Source organism: Homarus americanus, unplaced genomic scaffold, assembly GCF_018991925.1.
Source record: "Homarus americanus isolate GMGI-L3 unplaced genomic scaffold, GMGI_Hamer_2.0 scaffold50281, whole genome shotgun sequence".
In the NCBI taxonomy this organism is placed as follows: Eukaryota; Metazoa; Arthropoda; class Malacostraca; order Decapoda; family Nephropidae; genus Homarus; species Homarus americanus.
In genome coordinates, this window is record NW_024742338.1 from 769,295 (window position 1) to 790,145 (window position 20,851).

Genomic DNA, 20,851 nt, shown 5'->3' on the forward strand with positions numbered 1-20,851 from the left:
GTGCTGAAGAGAAAACTAAATGGCGTAGTACTGAAAAAATACCCAGCCCACAAGAGCACCATCACACTTAACCGACTACTACTACTCCTCAAAAGCACCACACTTACCCTGCTACAAGTACACCGAGTGGCCGAAAGAATACAGAGGTCAGTTCCTGTCCAAGGTAATAGGCAGCTATCAATCAGGGAGGTACTACCGCCTGGGAAGATATTGGAAGCATAATGTGTTGTCTAATGGTAGACCCTGCTGCCATAGAGCATCACGAAAAATTTGACTCAGTCCCAGGTTGCTGATCTGACTTTCTGCCTCATTTACACACAATTGCAGGTCTCAGTTGTTTGCCTTACTAATGACATTTGACAACAGCATATATATATATATATATATATATATATATATATATATATATATATATATATATATATATATATATATATATATATATCTCGTTTCTCATTCTTGATCTTTTTCAATTTTGGTATACATGGTTCTCTATTACTGTATAACAGATTATTATTACTATTTGTTATTATTATTATTTATTGGTGCTACAACTACAAAGATATCCTTAGTATAATCTAATCTAACCTGACCACCTGTACTTTACCCCACATTTTCCCTCCACTTAGAGCAACCAATGTTGTTGGTGATTGGGGAGGTTTTATCATTTAAAATATTCGAAAAATATAAATTTGCGCAAGAATTGCTATAGAAGAAAATCGATTCGTAACCATTATCTTTTTTCTTTTTTTTTACGGGGAATAGCCCACCCGAGCACAGGTCACTGACCCACATAATAATAATAATAATAATAATTAACGGTTTATTGAAAGAGCTTGGCAGCCAGAAGGCTGAAAATATACAGTTACATATTTGGGGAATGGGTTACGAATTACAAATAATATACAAGTAACATAAGTGACACAAATAAGACATATAATAACTAGATGGGGAAAAGCTCAAACTACAGTTCATTTCAACATAGTGACAGTGTAAGGGGCTGGGGGGCGAAAATGTAATAATAATAATAATAATAATAATAATAATAATAATAATAATAATTCATATAAATAAACTTATAATACAAAATACAAATTTGAAAATAAAATGATAATAATAATAATAACCACTGTAATAATATTGTTACTGATAATGGTAAAATTTGGGATTAAAAACGAATATTAACCAAAATAACTAATATTAAAATACTACCCAGCTATTTAATTTCGAGTTAGTAATAATTCACTAAACTAAATATAATTCAATAATAATACCATAATAACTTCATCTTAGATTATTTGGGGTAATCTGCCTTAAGAGCAACAACATTTAATGGCCTCGTCGTCTCGTCCGTGTAAGTTATTTAACATTCATCTCGCACGTTGGTGTGGTGTGTGGTCTGCAGGGTTGATGGGCTGTAAGGAATCTTTTAAAATATCACGTTTAATGACTCTTTTCTCTTACATATTGTAGTGTTGGATGGGGAAATATATGTAGAATTAATACTTGAGATAAATGATATGATGCCGATGGACTGTCTCGACTCTGGAGGGATATATCAGTGATGGTTTATTTGAAGGTTTAACGGAAATGTTTGTTTTAATTATATAGGTATTTTTAGATAACACCAGAAGGAGTTAAAATGATTGGACTTAACTTTGTGGAAACTTTAATTACAATGTATTAAATAGATAAATGGAAACAAGAATGCACAGAACCAATTACGGTAGGACGACCTAACCTAAAGGAACCTGCCTAACTTACCAGAAAAACCTTTTAAAACAAACCGAACAACACTAAATTCTCATGTCCATTTATCTAATTGTAATTAACGTTTCCACAAGTTTTGTCACATTCTACCAACTCCTGGTGTTATTCTAAAAAATGCTTACCTAACCGACAACCGGACAAATATCCAGTGGACAATATATCATAACATAAGGTAAAGGTAGACTTCCCAATCTTACTGTAAGTTTGGTTTTGTAGGCAGTAGCCAATACCTCCAAGCTGCCTGATTGGTTCCTTTCATAAATTATTTTTTATGTAGATTATAAAAGCTAATGTTCCAGGTTATGTTAGTTGGTTTGGATGGTTCAGTTTTGTAATGTTGAATCATAATGTAGCAATATCTGGTAAGTTGTTCCTCTAATGTATGACTTGGCACCAAAATTTGTATTCAGTTAAAAGTTCGCCGCATTTCAGGAATCATGTGTACTGGGTGTTCGTTCAATCTGTTCCAACTGTATTGCCTGTCAAGAAGAAAGTTCAGTTGTTTTATTTGATCTCGGTCTGCTATATGCCATCACTGTAAGATTAAAATAATACGGTCCGACTAATACCCAAATGTAGCCAAATATAGCCGCAATGAAGTCAAATAATGGTCCTACATGAATAAATCGGACTGCTAATCACTTCTCGACTAGTATTTGGTGTCAGAAAGTCACAAAATATTGGAAAACTTACTTTAATCTGAGTTAATAGATCGCGTGCGTGTACCGACGGAGCGAGGAATTACCCATTCATATAGGCGGGCGTTCATAAGTCGAGGACCCCCTGTATCTCATTCCATTTGGAATGAACCACTGAATGGTATACAGGTATACTGTATTACTGTACTGTATTTAAATTTGACAGTTCCTTACCCGGTAGTTGTTTGTTTCTTTTTATGGTTAGGGTAGGTTTATTGGATAACTTAGGTGAGTGGTTGATGAATATTTTATTAATGCCTCTGTTTGTAATTATCTTGTTATTTTTTTAGTACAGTACTGTACCTGCTTGAAGGTGTACAAATAAAAGTGCTAGAGGAATACCCACTGCTGTGCCTCCCCCCCCCCCTCTTTTTTTTCTCTTGAGATACTAGACAACACAAACCAATAAACAAACCTAATCCAACACGTTTTTAATCACAATGAAGAAAGGCATGAAAGAATATTAGTTTGTACCCTATATTTTATTTTTACTTAGTCAAAATACTTTTAAGTACTGTAGCCTATTGAGGTACAGTGTGTACCAGTAATTGCTCCCATTATCATGGTTTTGGCATGTGAACTTATTATGTATTGGTTCTTGCATCACATAGCAACCACTACAGAACATGTGCTGTCATGACCTATCCCTGTTTAACCACATCCTAACCATAATAGCTACAGTATTTCTCAACTGCCAAAGCTGATTTTCTATTTTGTGTAATAAATTATGATCATACTATTTTTTCTTTTATTTTAGGTTTTGAAGTTAAGAGTAGATGTTGCTGCTCAAGGCTGTGTCTAGAACATGCATCATATCAAGACACTGTCTCTCATACCAGAAGGTATCCACTCTGACACAACAGCTGAGGCACTTCCACCGTCAGTGTGCCTCCATCCATCCTCGTAGAAGAGTGATGGCTCGCACAATATACACCCAGCACTCTGATCAAGCAACTAAGGCATCTTCCAAAATAATCCCGGACTCCTATGGTGTATCACTTCACAGATTCATTTCTTCCTCTGCTCCTCAGAGATTACAGTCTCCTTTTTTACTTGCCAATGTCTTACAAAACAGAAGTGAACAACGAGCATCTAAAGATAAAAATAATACTGGAGTGAGCAGTTATTTTTGCAATTTATCTCAAGTCAGAAATGTGATTTTATCTCAAGTCAGAAATGTCTACACAAGTCTGCCAAGGAAGGACATTCCCGAATACCTTCATGGCAACATAAGTGAAGTAGCCAGTATAGAGAAGGACTTGTTTGAAGATGAGTTGGAAAATGATCTCTATAATGATACTATAGAAGATGATATTGTTGATTTCTTCACCTCTCATCTTATATCATATGAAGAGACAGACACAAGCTTTACTCTTCAATGTCCAACTTGTTTTTCCAAGGAATGTGATACCAATGTGCCGGCACAGGAGATTTTTGTCGATAAAAATTCTGGTTAGTAATGCTAACACTAACGGAAAGACTTCCTTTTCTAACAGCTACCCAAACAGGAGCCCAGAGAATAGAACATAATGTGGTAGAAGCAAAAACTGTAAGCTAATGGTCCGAAATGAAATTTTTCTTAACCAAAATAATGTACAGATGTTTGTCAGCAGTACAAAAAAACAAAATGCAAAAATGTCACAAAATGTATTTCATGAGCAGCCATCTTGTGTAAAGTTGGCAGTTAGATGAGGAAGTCTTACTCAAATTAGAAAAAGCCAACATTTGTGTATAAAATTTTTTGCAGGTTTGGGTAGTGACCATAGGTGAAGAGGGTTAGCTAAGGTATTCCATGTTTCGGATATAAAACTGAACACTGTATACTTGCCTGATCATGGGTTTCAACGTGTGTCTCAGATGGTGTTTAAAATTGATTCCATATAATCTGTGGTGCCTTCTCATTTTCATACACTGTACTGTACTCTACTGTCATTCTTGTATCAGTTATCATAAAATCCTTGTGTCAATTCTATTACTTTGAATGACAGTAATGGAATGTTGTCATGATTAAATAGTGCTAGAAGGGGGACTATTTATTATATGGGATGGGTACTGTACAGTTTTAACAGGGACATGTGCTGTAATAAAAAGTAATTTGGGTATTTTTGGGAGTTTGAAATTATGTAGTCTGGAAAAATAAAAGTGGAACCATCAGAGCTAGATTGGTGCATTAGTTAATGAAAGAAAATGTAACTTTGAATAAATGAAAATACCTGTACTGTACTGTAATTGTGTTGTGCTGGGTCGTGTGCAGTAATGGGTGAACCTGAGGGAAATATTGGGACGATGGTGTGGAATGGAACCACCTTACTGGAACACATTTGTTACACCAGCCAGAATGAATGAAGGACAGCAGGTGAAACAGCAACAGTTGTTCTTGATGTTTAATGCCCTACACATAATAGAAAGTAAATTTAAGATAAACCAGGTTAAAAGAAATTAAATTTTTAAAGACTGTTATGTGGTGGTGGTGTTTTAATGCTGAATTATTAAGGAATGCTGAGAATAATGATGATGGTAGTGTTCATCCATATTCAAGGTTGCTATAAGAAATTTGAAACAATTTGTCTTTGGTTTTGGTAAAAAAAAAATATTGATCTCTGAGGGCACTGACATGAAGTTGAGAAGAACTTGTGACTTACCCTTTCACCATTGTTGTCATTGTCATCAGTACAGTGTGAATAATGAACAATGTTATATCCGAGTGCACCTACAAGCAGTTTCTTAGTTGATGTGCAGGTTTTAGTGAGCGGATAAAGTGAGATACGGTATAAGGAAGTATGAAAGTATGTACAGGTAATACATTTATTGAAAATTAGGTACAGTACATTGTATTGATGAAATAAAGAATTTGGTACCAAGATGTGGTATGTGATATATAGGGATAGGTTAAGTTAGGATGATGTCTGTAAAGATGGTATTTGAATGATATATAAAGTGTGATAACTATAAAGATCTTTGATTTTCATTATAAACAAAAAGGCTTTCTTACAGGTTACTTTGTGTGTCCTTGGTGCAATCAAGATGGCTCATGGGAGGAGTTGATGCATTTGTTAAATTCTCAAGAAGATTGCCTCACCACGGAACAGCTGAACAGTTACCTGGCAACAACTCTGCCTATTACCGATGTTGGGGAACACTTCTTACAAGACTCTCCACTCAAGGTAAGACTCACCTGTCAGTGATATAGGACATAGTTTGTTTCTCTCTGTTTAGTTATATTAATTCGGTTTTTAGAAACAAGATAAAGAAATAGTTTATAATCTTAACATTGTTTTTAGGATAGGATGACTGGGTATGTGCTATCCTTGTTTGAGTACTGAATACGAAAGATATACTGTGTACTAAACCGTACTGTATAGATATAGAATACCTGTGTTATACAGTACTGTATATTTAATATTTCCTAAAAAATACAAAACTAACAAATTGTTCATATTAATTGTTTCAACCTGTTTTTTACAGAATGTTAGCACAAGAACTCTGGAGAAATTTGGTGCAAGATTAACCAATGATGAGACTCGTTTGGTGGTGCCCATCTACACTGTTGACGGAGAAGTGGTGGGCTTCCACAGTGTCTCTCTCCTCCATCACATTCCTCATGTAAGGATGTATGTGTGGACAGCAGTGAATGGTTTTCAGGGATAGATGTGATATGATTAAACAAGGTGGATATCTTGAGTCCTTGTTGAGGATGGGTAACAATGTAGCAGAATGTGTCTGGTAAGGCAGATTGGAAGAATGAATGGTAGTGAATGAGGAAGAGCTTATATTTTTCTTTTTCTGACTGTTCTGTGTTATACAGTATATGGAAAGGGCTTTCCAAATTGAAAAACAGTCACAAATAAAGTTTGCCTTTTCTTCCAGAACCCTTATACCTTACTGTTCTCTGTGAATTGGTAACTTTAATGGGGGTGGACTAGCTTAGTGTAGGACCTTAGTATAAGAGGGGCATCCAAATTTTTAACATAGTGGGCCACCTGATCAGAAATTCATGTGTGTGTGAGCCTTATGGGTTTTATACTGATAACAGTGGTGAAGTATAGTCTGTTAGCTGTTAAAAAATATGGATTGCTTAGCAGTACGTAACACAAAAGCAATCCCCAAAATAGCTTAATCAACTTTATTTGGACAAAAGTTCTCAGTTATAGGCCTAGTGCTAGTCACTGATAAGTTTTGATCAAGTCAATGAGAATACTGATGTTTAACAGACTCAACTATCCTCGAGGACTGTGGGGTGTATTCCGGGGATACTGTGTCTTCTTGGTGGGCATAGTTTGCTTTCAGCTCACTCAGTTCCTCTTCAAACTGAGCCACACTGATAGGGCAGATTTTGATAATTCAGACACATCTTGAGGTTTACACTCCAAAGGTAACCACAGAAACTTAAAGCATGATTCATACTCATTAATACATGAATCTCTTCTGAAATTGTAACTTCATTTCCACCAAATAGGTTTGCAATTCTTCAAAAATCTATGTTTACATAGAGTTCAGGGCAGCTCGGCAGTGGAAAATGAGTGCAGTCTCCAGTTTCCATCTGCTCAATCCATATGTCCAGTTGGAGTATGAATACCTGCACTTCCTTGCACCACAAACACTACAAATATAGTCTATATTTTTAAGAAAATGTATATAAAGGGGGTTTAAAGCTCATGAGCATAATGTAATTGACTTTTCAAATATTCTAAATATCTTTAATTACTGTATTTCAATGGTCATTAATTAACACTTATTACTCTTTTTTTTTTTTCTTCTTTTTTAAATTGTGAACCCAGATCCTTTATCACCATGTAAAGTAATATCTTTGTATGAAATTTGATCAAAATCCATGGTATGACCCCAAGTGTTGAAACACAAGGTACTGTACTGTATTAGAATGGGATCCATGTCCATATGAAGCATAGCATCCAGTACTTGTACAGTAAGTACTCTCAAAATAAGTAAGTTGGTAGTAATTTAGTCTCCTTACTAATAAGAATATACCTGTACCCTGCCTGTACCCTGCCTCTACAACAGTCAGGGTAAATCAGTTCGTAGACTCATTCCCGTGACTCGGTTTCACAGCTGGGAGCAAACTTTTGTCCCTGATTGTATTTCCACCATTCTGTGTAAGACCTTGTAGGAGTGTTGTATTATACTCGTACTCATTTCATATCCAACATGTCAGTCTTATACTGTATGATACAGTACACTACCCCAGATCCTACATATACAAAATTGAAATCCAGGATGAGTGATTTCTCTCTCATCAGATAATTCGGAGGTGTGTTGCTGGTGAGTTGAAAGCCTTCAGTCTGGTAAGCATGAGCAAGAAACAGAAGAAGGTGATAGTGGTACCCACCTGCTGTGATGTTCTTGTTCTTGCAGAATACAACATCGCTGCTGTGTCTCTTCCTTCTGCCAGTGAGTAGTCTTTCTTGTTTCCTTCTCTTTATACACATTTAATTTAATGATTTATTAAAATCAGATTTAACGTATAGTTTCCAGACAATATTCATGAAATTTTAAAACTATGAGTACTTATACTATTTTTTATATATGTGAGTACAGTAATAACCCCCAGGTGAGAAGTTAGGTTGTTTGCTCTGTATATATTCCTAACATAGCTGGTGGCCAGCTAGAGCCCCACCACAACACAGCTAAATAACACCCTAGGACTCATCCTGACTACAGGATTAAACCCATGTCTTAAAGGTTGGTGGCTCAGTTTGCTGCCACTTGACCTACACAACCACAGAGAAAACTTTTACCTGAATTATATATTAAACAAGTTTAAATCTAAACTAAACTGCTGTACAGTAATTGACTTCCTACCCATTTGCATTTAAGGGAAGATTTTTCATCTTGTGTCACTTCCATTAATATATATATATATATATATATATATATATATATATATATATATATATATATATATATATATATATATATATATATATATATATATATATATATATATATATATATATATATATATATATACACACACTGTGTGTATGACAAATTGTGCTTATCAAAGGTCAGTTTTATTATAATCATCTGCACCAAACATTCACTTGTGTTCTAACTCTCTTGCCAGTATCAGCCTTCATGTTTAGTGTGTGTCCACGCTTGTGCTTGCGTGCTAGTTTCCTATGTTCTGGTATGCACTGTACTTACCTACACACTAATAATCCTATGTACTGTTTCTTGTAGATTTTGAAGCCCTTGAAGAATATTTGCTCAGTTATGGAAAAAATGAAGTATTGTTGTGGTACCGTGGGGAGGCTCCACCTCGGCCACTCCTGATGTCTCTTATTAAGGCAGGAGTGTCCTGTTCTCTTGTTCAGTAAGTACTGTACAGTGTAAAGATTATTCCTACATTGATAGATCTTTTCCTTTCCTTAGTGTAACCAAGGCAAAAATAACAGTAACATCCATTGTTAAATCTGCCATTGTGTTAGAGAGATGGCATCCCCAAGATAGGGGTTGGATTAGTTTGTTACCTTAAACATGATGGTGGCTGGTTGTGGTCTCATCTGAGTTGTTATGCTCTCACCATACACAGTAATAACTCTCATTCTTATATAGCTGTAGAATTAAATTTGCATCATTGCCTGAACTGTGGTGCACTTGATCCAACATCACTTGATACAACTTGTCCCACAATTTTTTCTTTTTCTAGAAAAATATAAATCTAAAGTGTGAAATTTGGAACAGTATTAACAAGTGTTTAAATTGAAACTGTAGTTTTATTCTTGTGCACTGACCAACCTCTTACAACACTAGTACTCAACACACCTTGGTCTAAACAATTTTTGCCTTAAATATATCCACTGCAAATTACTTACATCTGTTAATACCAGTAAAACCAAGATGAGACATTTTTGTAATATACAGTTGTTGATCTGTGCTATATTATTAAGGACTATGGAAGGTGTATATACCAGTGTGCCCTCTGAAGGACACAACAAATAATAGTATCCTATATCGAAGTTAAACTTGCCTGGTAAACCATGGATAAGAAAGTTGAATATATATGTTTAGTTATGTGATACAGAGGTAGGAATAAGCCCAACATTTAAAGTGCTTTAAGTGAGGAAAGGAGTTCCATAGTAGAAAAGTGTAAGGAATGAAAAAGGTGAATGATTATAAGATATGAATAAATGGAACTTGCAGGAAATAGGAGTGACACATGTTGTGATAGGTTGAAAAGAGGGATGGACAATGGGTTGGATTACATTGGCATGACAACCATGAAAATAGCATTAGGAGAGTGAAGGTGAAGAATTGTTTATAAGTAAAGTACGAGTGAGCCAGTAAGAGGAAGACTAGTTTTATGGATACATTCTTAACGATGTAGGAAATGTGGTGTTTCCAGGAAAGATTGTTATTTAAAGCATGACCAAGGATATTAACAATAGTGGCTTGTATAATAGAGATGAATGAGAATGAAAATGGGAGCAGGTAATAATCTTGTTTGTGAGTAACATTGGAATTTTGCATTTTGGTGACATTAAATGTACAGTACCAAGGTTCTTTCTATCCCACTTGAGCTGTAGACCCATATTGAAGGTACATGTAGTTGTAGTATTTAGATAATCATCTGGGAAATTTTACTGGGTATGGGCACTAGAATGGTAGAGTGAATATTTTAATATCATCTGCAGAGTGTGTGTGCTGTTGGAAGGAATGGTGACTTGTTAACTAAGATGAGTACAAAAAGGGTAGAAGCAAGACTTGGGCCTTGACAAGAAAGTAGTCAATATGTGAACTGTTCACTATTGCAAATACTTGCAGGCCAGAAGGAAAGAGGAAATCCAAGAAAGTGGAGAATAAGGAGGACCAAAACAAGGAGATTTGACAATGTGAACCTGATTCCAAAAATAGAAACATTTCGAAATACAGCATTGGGAGCTCTTGCATCAACACTTGTTTAGGTTTCAATCTTAAGTATTGAGTTTAACCTTATAGACCTGTGTCTGAGAGATAGAGATGCAGTGGGATGGTTGTTCTTAAATGTTTGATGGTGGCAGTTGTTGGTGTTAAGGGTTAATTTGAGTTGTAACACATCAGACTTAATGAGTATTATTATGCTTGAAACTCCTTGTCCTGAAGCACCTTTATAATGAGATTTCCAGGATTAGTCCTTTATACCTACCGTAGCTACTGTCCCAGGTATGTACTGTTGTGGTGTCCCCCATTCACAACAAGGTCCCAAGTTGTCTCATGTTGCCACGCCTTAATGTGCATTCCACTAGTTATTTATTGTAAGAATTTTTTTATTATTTACAGGTCATCGGGGAATGACTATCCAATACACAAAAAGTCATTGGAAGAAGTGAAGACTTGTCTTAAGGACACCATACCTATAGTGTGTGAAACAATTGTTACCTTCCAGCAGCTTAAGGATAAGATATATCACAGACTCACACACCAGGAAGAGGTAATTCATTTTCATCTTTGGCAATATAAATTTTAAATTGTACAGTATACCTTGTATTGTAGTAAGACTATATTAAGATTATTATTATTATTGTATGCAATTAATTTTAACTTTCATTTTGTATCTTTAAGTCATACTTTTTTCAGTTTAGTGATATATTTTTATAGCCCTTCATGAGGGGGCAAAATAGTGCTACCCTTCTACTGTATATACTGTACAGTATCCTGAAGTTTCTTGACATAAATGGTCCAACAGTTCATATCAGATTGAATTCAGACTTGGAAAACTCAAACCAATACAGTTTACAGTACAGTATGTCCCTCAAGTTCGTCGATTTTTTCTTCCCGGTTCTCGGTTATTCGCGGATGACACCCTGGATGTACCCAAGAATGTCTGTGGGTAGTTTTAAAGTTGCCGGCATTTTCGCAGCTGGGACAGGGACCCATTCGATCTAGAGACAGAACTAATTTCCTTTGCTTGTATTGTAAATATGTAGACACACACACACAAAACACATACAATTAAATAATAATTGGAAAATCCTCTCACAAATAAATCAGAAACAAATTTATTAAAAATGTAACAGTCTACCCTGAAGTCCGTGCTTTATTACTTTATTAAGAGCTTGGACTTGAGGGTGCACTCACATTTTTAATAAATTTGTTTCTGATTATTTGTGAGAGGATTTTCCATTTACAGTATTATTTATTTATACACCCTGTATGTGTTTTGTGTGTGTGCATGTTTACACACACACACACACACACATACAATACTACAGGTAAAATAAATAATTGTCCTCAGGGCAAAACACATAAAGGGAATATACATTTCTTTGTTCACAAGTAAAAATGTAACCCCCCCCCCCCTTCCCCGTCCGCAAATGTTATTCGCGGATTTCTCGATTTGCGGCCATTTTGAGAACCTGACCCCCGCGAATTTGGGAGGCCCCCTGTATACAAGTGTATGTACATATTGCCTGCCTGGATGTTACAGCTCGGTAAACATCTGGGTCAGTGTTGAAAGTTAAAGTATGAAGCATAACTTTTGTATCAGTATAAATATTCCAACAAAACTTGCCATGTACTGTACAGTACTGTATAATGTTATCAGTGGACAGTGTCAAAGATCAAGATCGTAGGGAGGTCAAAACATTGTCTGGACTACTGTATAATTCTTTTATCAATACAGATGTTGTGATGATTCATTATTGCAGAACACAAAATTCACATGTTGATGTCATTGTTCATGGTTAATCTATAGCATGCCACTTTTAATATTTTATCTGTTTAACGCCTGGTGATTTTATTCAGTTCAGAGGAAACACCTTATATGAGTGGCTAAAGGTAAATTTGGGTCATGCAATAATTTCTAACAATGCAGTTATTTTGATGCACCTCATTATGACCATGTGTCACCTCTAGATATGTGTACTGTGCAACATTAAAGGTAAATCTTTGTGACACAAGTCAAAGCTACAGGTACAACAAATTATTTGTAGTACAAAACTTCTGTGTAATTGTTACTAAAGCAAAAATTATTTATACCATCAACGCCCACAATTTTGTAGGGTGGTAATTCATAGTTGATAAGCTTTGCTTAAGCTAATGTTTTGGCAAGTCAAAATAAATGTGTAGGTGCTCACCATACACAGTAATGCCATCCACTTTGGACTGATTGTGGTATTGAACCCACATCTTTTGAGTTGGGAACTTCACTACTTACCAAAATATATTCCCATTTTTATTATTCATTGTATCAGTGTGTGGAGATGTACTAAGAAGGAAGCATCAGGGAAATAGTCTGCATGCAGTACCCTGTTTAAGATTTACGATTGGTAGAAATACGATATACTGTAGTTTAATTTTGTGTTAAGTTATATATAATTTTTTTATCATGCCTAAAAAAATTCTGTGTAATGCTCAAAAGTTAATATTTCCTGTGCACTGTAATATTTTTCTTTCTTGACAGACTTGTGGAGTACAGTGGAAGAGGTTTTCAGAGCTTAATGCCCTCTTGTTGGGTCACCGGCAAGGGGAAATGACGGTCCTGACAGGTCCCACTGGTTCAGGGAAGACCACATTTATGGCAGAGTATTCCCTCGACCTCTGTAGTCAAGGGGTTAGTACCTCTCATGGTCTAGAAGGAAAACTATGGCTATAATGGATGGCTGTAGTCAAGGGCAAAATTACTCTCCTTCATTTAAAGTGATTCATCTCTTTTATTGGCTTACAGATGTGTTGTGGTTTAATGTTTGCAGATACAATACACTTATACAGCAATAATTGGTATAACTACATTGTTTTTGAAGAATATAACATTAAAGCAAATTCATATCCATTTTCTAAAGTTGCATGTCTTAAATTGCACCCAGTTTCAGTTCAGTATTAGATAAGGATGGTGATTAGGCATATTGTAATTCAGAGTGGTAGACTGCAGATAATATCAATATGGATGTAGAAAGGTTGCTTTAATATTAAACAGAAAGGTCAAGGAACTATTAGTGTACAGGTATGTTAGCATTTCTGAAAACCCGGCATCCGTACAAACAATGTTTGCATAGATTTAAAGTTGTTTTAGTGTTTTGGGCAGATGAATTTTTCAGTTCAAACTAGAAAATTAAGTGTATGAAAATAAATCTTGAAAGTGTGCGTGTCATCATGACTCACGCCAGTCAACACTTGTGGGAGATAGGATGCACATTGCTTCCGCCACTTCACAACTTTTATGATGCTTTATAACACCATCAGTTTTCCAAAAGAATTTCCAGTATACTCTCAGGCATGACTGATGCATTCACTAACATATGTAATGACATATTTCTTTTTGTTGCATCATCGCTAGTGACTACCTTTTTACTCATTGGCACTCTTGCCACATCTACTCCTTTTGTTACATGGTAACATACTTTTCACCATAACTATGTTACTCCAACTATTCTAATATATATATATATATATATATATATATATATATATATATATATATATATATATATATATATATATATATATATATATATATATATATATATATATATATATATATATATATATATATATATATATATATATATATATATATATATATATATATATATATATATATATATATACACACAGGAGTACTCATTATCATTTACAATACATATGTATCTATTGTGTTAGGAACAATTTTGAATGTGAATATTATTTTGATTTCCTCCACCCTCGCTGTGCAGCTTGGAATCAAAACCTATGTTTTTTTTTGCATGAATTCTGTCCAAAACTCTCTCTGAGGCTTAGAATTGGGGTCGGCTTATATTCATCAAAATAAAGTATTGTCCATGGTGTGCACAGAGCTTCCAAGAATAATATAAAGAATAAAAGAATGCACAGAGGTGGCGTGTATGAAGTTATCATATTAAACCATCCTCCGAGTGTGAGCTCATTCAAGGCCAGACTTGACCAACACTGGAGCAGGTTCCGATATATTTAGGAGCCAGTGCATGCCCAGTATCTGCCAACAGTGCGTATCAGAGATGTGACCGACCGCACAAGCGGCTAATGAGTCGAACGGTGGCAAAGAGGATAAAAGTAAATAAGTATTGATTTTGGATTTCCACTCAATTTAATTGTGGAAGATAAACTATGTTTATGTATGTTGAGGATATGAACATGTATAAGGGGATATCTATACCATTTTTTGCTCTTTTCTGTCATTTTTTGCACCATACTCCCTAGAAATTACAGTACTACCTTCCTTGAGGTTTTGTGTCATAATTCACCCCTGACAGAGTAAAGTAGTACTCATCAATAAATTGGTAGACACATTTATAATTTACGATAATTATCTCATACATTATGTGGGATGAGAAAAGTTGAAGTTTACATGCATTTGTTCACCAGGTTAAAACGTTGTGGGGAAGCTTTGAAGTGAGCATTGTACGGCTGTGTGAGGTGATGCTACAGCAGTTTAGTGGTGCTCCTTTGCCTCACGACCTCACCACTTTCAACACCTTGGCTTCTCAGTTCTCCATACTGCCTCTCCACTTCCTCACCTATCATGGACAACAAACTCCTGCCTCCGTCATAAAGGTAGGGCTGTTGTCATTTACCTTAACTTCTATATAGGTCCTGATAATGTATTGATGTATTTTGTAATGTTATAGCAAGAAAGAACTAACACCTGCAAATTAGTTTTGCCTAAGTTGAAGTATACCTGGTACAGCCACAGTCAAAAGCAATCACCCACTCCATCATCTCCTGTGCCTGGCCGGCACAGGGAGGATTGAAGAAAGCAGGAAAATTCGTGAAAGAAGGAAGGGAAGGAGTGGTGTAATTTTTTTTCACTATATTATCATAGGTTTACATGCTTGAAAGAGGAATAGATAAGAACCCTCATATTTCGTAAGATCTCATAATTCCTAAAGGCTAGAGCCCCTATTATTTCAAATAATGGGGTTTTATTGTATACTCTTAGTACTACTGTGTGGTGTTGATCATTATTTAATAGTTCATAATTATACACATACGGTATATCTTTTAGTGGCAGAGCTGCATGTGTTTAAACTGAAATTGGCCTAACCAGCTGAATCGCGCACACACACCCTTGCTCTTCATTTTTCTTATTTTATATTTTTATATTATATAATCTTTATTTCTAAGTCACATCAGAGTATTAATATGATTTTTTACAACTTTATAATTTCACTACATGTAACAATGACAACCTGTGTAACTATCTCTAAGGCCACTGCTGACTAGTGAGTTGTGTTATATTTTGAATTATGCACTTTATTCTGATTTGTAGAAATCAAGACACAACTGTGGCGATTCATTTTTGTTGGATTCCATTAGATTTTTTTTTATTATATTTCTTAATTTTAAGTAAAAAAGAGAGGGGGCTAACACAAACAGACATTGATAATGGCTGTAAGACAGTGAAGTTGATGACAAGATGTTGCCCAAACAAAAATAAAAACCCTAGAAAAAAATATGTTTTAGGAATTCTTAAATCCATAGACATGCCTTTCCTTGTTCAACTGTTGGGACCCCCTGTCTTGTGTCAAGCTTGCCTAGTGTGGACCAACTTCCTATATTATGGTAAATAAGAAGACATAAGGCCATCCAGTGAGGGAAGTGTATTACTGCTGTACAATACTGTAGTGTGTTTATTTGCTTGGACGTATAATTTAGTCTTTCCTTGGCATCCTGTACATTATGTATTGTAATTAAACTTGAAGCAGAATCAGTACTAAAATCTTAATAAAGGCAAAGGATACTAATACTAGGTAGTGGACAGGTATCAGTAGATTTTAGACTAATAAATCCTGCACGTTATGTAAAACAGTAGTTACCATTAAAATTCTATCTAAAACAGTAGTTTATTGGCTCTTTTATGTAAATATCCATGTTACTTTCCTACTCTTTAGGCATTGACTGAGGCTGTTCAAGTATGGGGTATCCAACACGTGATCATTGACAACCTGCAGTTTATGTTGGGAACAAGTGAGCAAGGACTTGATAGGTGGTGGGAGCAGGATAAAGCAGTAACAGCCTTCCGACGTTTTGCTACATTGAATAATTGTCACATTACATTAGTTGTGCATCCCAAAAAAGTAAGTACCTATACTATAATTTAATTCTGTGTATCTAGTAAGTTTTGAAAATACTGTACTTTCTTTTCTTCAGTAACTAGAAACAATTTACAGCTGTATATCTAAACGAAGAACTTTCTGCATGTAAAACTTGTGTTGTTAAACATGTAGCAAGTTGATGCTGGGTAGCCTGTTGACAGACAGCCATCATATGGAGATTATGCACTGGCTTTCAAATGTAATTGATATTTAATTTTTACCTATCTATTTTGTTATTTTCATAGATGTTTAGGTCTTTGTTTACCAAAAAAATAGTTTGAAAGGCATGGCCAGGAGAATAACACTAAAGTGTTCAAGGACAACTGTATGGACACAAAATACAATTACCCTGTACTGTACTGTATTATAATGATGCTACCTTTAAAGTTACTGTATTATTAATGTCACTGTTGTATCTTATCCCTGGTCAGGTTCCACAAGGTCAGCCACTGAGTATTGAAAGTGTGTTTGGTGGTGCGAAGGTGACACAAGAAGCTGACAACGTACTTATCTTACAGGTCAAGGAAGGCTTTACCATTAGTCAGTCCAAGAAAACTTTGCAGGTATGCACTGAAAAAAAGTGTGTTATAGTTTCTTTTGTGATTAGATGTACCTGATCCACCCTATTGTATTGTCAATACAGTGAAATCTCCTTTAACTGGAACAATTGGTGCAGAACACTTCCGGGAATGAGAGATTTCCAGGTAATGAGACGACTCTCAAAGCCGGAAAAAAATCCCTCATCTCTGAAATTTTCTCGGAGGTTCCAGAAATTGCCCATTACATCATCTCTTGAACCCAGAAAAATATCTCCCATCCCCATCCCCAGAATTTTCTGGGGTACCAGGAAATTTTTCTCTGAATTTTCCAGAAAATGTGCCCCTCGGAAAATTTCAGTTACGGCTATCGGAGAGTTCCGGGTTTGAGGGATTCCGGCTAACGGAGATATTACTATATAGTAAAGGTTAACAGATAAATAGATTCAGAAATTGACAAAGTGATAGAAGATACTGAGGTAAGTCATAAGTAAGGAAGGAATAACATTTTGATGATGTGAGTGAAACAGGTACTGGGGGGGGGGGGGTATTGATGAAGTAATCAGCTCAGGTGATATGGAATCCATTTTACAGGTCTTTTGTAATGTAAACATTGTATTTTGTTTATTTTTAATTTTTAATGGTGTTATATTTAACCATGTTAAACTTTTAATGTGGAAATATTATAATTGTACATATGTATGTATCAGTAAGCCGCCATGTATGTTTTTATCAATAACCAACCTTGTCTGTCTTTGTTCCTTAAGAGGATATTTTATCTACTATGCAGTTTCAGTCAAAGTCTATAAATCCTTTATGCTATTGCTTTAGTACTTTATTTACTTCTTGATTTATTAAAAACTTTGCCTGTTTGATAAATTACAGGTTGTGAAAAACAGATATGGTGGGCAACTCGGAGAGATGCCATTAAAATTCCATAAGGATTCTCTTACACTGTCATCATGTTTCCGTCAGAAGAGCAAACATAAAACCCCTACCGAGGCAGCTGAGCAAAGAACAAGTAAAGTGTCATCTATGCGTAGGCTTAGAATCAAGGGAATTTCTGGATTTCAAAATTGATCTGCTATGCCCGTGTGATGTTTGGTACGTAGTATCAGTTTATGTATATATTTTATTGTTGGGCAGCAATCACTGCAGCACCAGTTGGTAACTACTGTGAAATCTCAGACCCCCATACTATATTTCATGCTGTTTATACATATCCCATATCAGACTTCACTCTTCCCTACATTTCCGTACTGTGACGAAACTCTTTACAATTTTGTTTTAATTGTTCGTGCAAACAGTGACTTCTTTTATATCATAATTAAGCCAATGTGTAAAGTTATTTATCAGATGTTTGAGGCATTGCTTGCTGCTGGGTCAAAAGTGTGTGGAGACATTGAAGTTAGTAAAATAGTTTGAAAAGGATTTTGTCCTCATAGATGAAGGCCACACTGGCTAGTACAGTATAGTTTATACAATAGTATACTGTATTAGTGGTGTTTATCTAAATAAATAGTTTTGCGTCTGTCCGTGCGAGATGCATAGTTTAGAGTCCCGGGAAAACTTTCCCCTGTACTCTACCTGGAAAAATTCCGGTGATGTGTGTGTTTTTCCAGGGAAGAGAGACTTCATATAAATACAGTACCTGGAAATCTCTCATTCCTGGAAATGCTCTGCACCAAATTATTCCTGCTAATGGGGATTCACTAATATGAAAGAAAAAGAAATAAGATACAAGATAATAAATGAAACCCACAGAAAACTATACAAAGATAAGAGAAAATTTGTTCTCACCCACATTCACTGAACATCTCCTTATGTGGTGACAGGCACAGTAGGTGTGAAAAACATGAAGATCAATTAAATTTTTAATTAAACTTTGGGGGAATCTTCTTGACGCATTTTGCCTAAGAAGTAGTCCAGAGTGTTTACGTGTAGTTTCTTATAGGAAAATTAGCTTCTCTTTTCACAATTTCACAGATCACAAGGGTTTTTAGGAACACCATATGTGATAAACAAGGACCACCTGTAACACTAATTGTTTCTGAGATATACTGTACACAGTATTCCAAACTTTCTACCTTTTTGAAAAGATTTTGTATCCAGATTTCATGTAAATTAGTTTATTATTCCTTTAAGACATTTCATACTCTGCTGAGATTATTATTATTTATTTATTTATCTTTTTTCAGAATTCTCAGTCTTCTCCATGTAATTAAATTTTTTTTTGGAGAAGTATTGCCATAAGGAGAATGAAAAATACTTGTATAATTCATAATAATCAGACAAATGTAATATTTCCCTTCCTCCAACAACTTGTGTCATGATTTTCAATAGTGTACAGTGAAAGGCCATATCATTCAATACAATTAATATTCAGATGGCACAAACTTGCCTTTGTGCAGTGAACCATGAATTAAAGCAGTACTTTTCATGATCATTTATGAATTTCAGGCCACAATTCTTCTTATTATCCAGTGAACAGTAGTTGTAGATCTGTAACTTCAGCTTCACATGGAAACAAAGTTTATATACTCCAGATGTTTGCCAACAACTGCCAGCCACTCCCAGGAATCATTTGTAGAAGTATATTGTACATCGAGGATATTTTTTTTTTCTCCCCACTCACCACCATGAGCACTGTCCTGCGATAAAATTCACCAATAATGAAAAACTTTATGAGCACAAACCCCTGGGAGATGTTCACGGAATCAGAGCAAGACAGAATAACACGTTGGCAATAATTCAACCTATTGTACCAAATAAACACCTTAAATGTACAAATGATCACAAATATTAAACCTATAGTACCATAGGAACACTTGGAATGTACAAACGCTCAAACCATCCTCTGGGCAACACGTGAATTTTCACATGCGTGCTCTATATGAACTACCCCATTAAACGTCATTAATTTCTAAGCCGTGCGGATCTGTATGTACGGGGGGAAAAATGCTCGGGTCTGTACGCGCAGAAAAAAAGGCATGTGTGAAGGTGGCTTTACATCAGAATATGAGAGCTGTGGCTTTGTATCGTAACTTCATTTGCGAATATTAAATAGGGTTGTTAAAATAACAATTGTGGAGTTGTGAATAGCTAGGTATTCCTGTACATAGCTAGTCTTCAAGTTTACATGAGCAAAATCAGACACCCACATCAGTCTCAACTCTCAGTTTGGGCAAATTAAGTGTTCTATACTGTACTTCATAAGTGTATTATTGTACATAGGGTAATGTACTTTGTTCAGGGAAGATTGGTACTGTACTGTAGTAGTTTGTCATTTATGTTATAGTACATCTACTTTTAAACAGTGTTTTCCTGTATTTACACAGAGAAGACTGAGGATTCAAGAAAATTGTAAATTAGAAATTAAGAGTTCTGCTCGGCTTTGAAACTACTGTAGTTCAACACATTCTTTCAGAATCAAGGTAAGAGTTTGACCACATACAGGTTTAGTGCAAAGGTATTACCCAGTATTTGGAAACAGATTTCAGATTTCTAATTAAAAAAATGTTTTACATCACATTTCATTGTGCCAATTTTGTTTCTGTTGAAGTTTTGAATGAGAATTTACCAGTTGGTCTATAAGTAAACAATTTCATTCTCATAAGGTGATGCTACTTCAGGGTGTCAGAAAGATAAAAATTGTGTCCCCATAAAATTCATGGATTTCTGCATAGATTGTACATACTGTAATTGCAGAAGGCTCCATGGTATGTTTCAAATGTTTTATATTTTCATACAGTAAAAAATAAAGTTGAAACAATATTTGAATTACTCTTAACCTGATAATATA

General features: G+C 35.2%; 1 protein-coding gene across 3 annotated transcripts; it reads left to right on the top strand.

Annotated features, from left to right (window-relative positions):
• The first annotated feature begins 7 nt into the window (after positions 1-7).
• Positions 8-20,823, top strand: LOC121876882 (twinkle protein, mitochondrial-like). Of its 3 annotated transcripts, XM_042382429.1 has the most exons (13): positions 8-146; positions 3,226-3,920; positions 5,463-5,632; positions 5,934-6,071; positions 7,724-7,874; positions 8,667-8,799; positions 10,746-10,896; positions 12,868-13,017; positions 14,784-14,972; positions 16,310-16,495; positions 16,945-17,076; positions 17,935-18,153; positions 20,388-20,823. In XM_042382429.1, exons 2-12 carry the CDS (start codon positions 3,245-3,247, stop codon positions 18,127-18,129), a joined length of 2,271 nt encoding a protein of 756 aa, XP_042238363.1. In that variant the 5' UTR covers positions 8-146; positions 3,226-3,244; the 3' UTR covers positions 18,130-18,153; positions 20,388-20,823. The 3 variants fall into 3 exon arrangements, with proteins under 3 accessions (XP_042238363.1, XP_042238361.1, XP_042238362.1); XM_042382427.1 differs by having other exon boundaries at positions 17,935-20,823; XM_042382428.1 differs by lacking the exon at positions 8-146 and adding an exon at positions 1,358-1,417 and having other exon boundaries at positions 17,935-20,823.
• The last annotated feature ends 28 nt before the right edge of the window (positions 20,824-20,851 follow it).

Excerpts from the sequence above, each read along its gene's own strand:
- LOC121876882 (XM_042382427.1), top strand. The coding sequence starts at position 3,245 with ATGTTGCTGCTCAAGGCTGTGTCTAGAACATGCATCATATCAAGACAC. Across the intron at positions 3,921-5,462 it reads TTTTGTCGATAAAAATTCTG|GTTACTTTGTGTGTCCTTGG; the intron begins GTTAGTAATGCT and ends GCTTTCTTACAG. Across the intron at positions 10,897-12,867 it reads GACTCACACACCAGGAAGAG|ACTTGTGGAGTACAGTGGAA; the intron begins GTAATTCATTTT and ends CTTTCTTGACAG.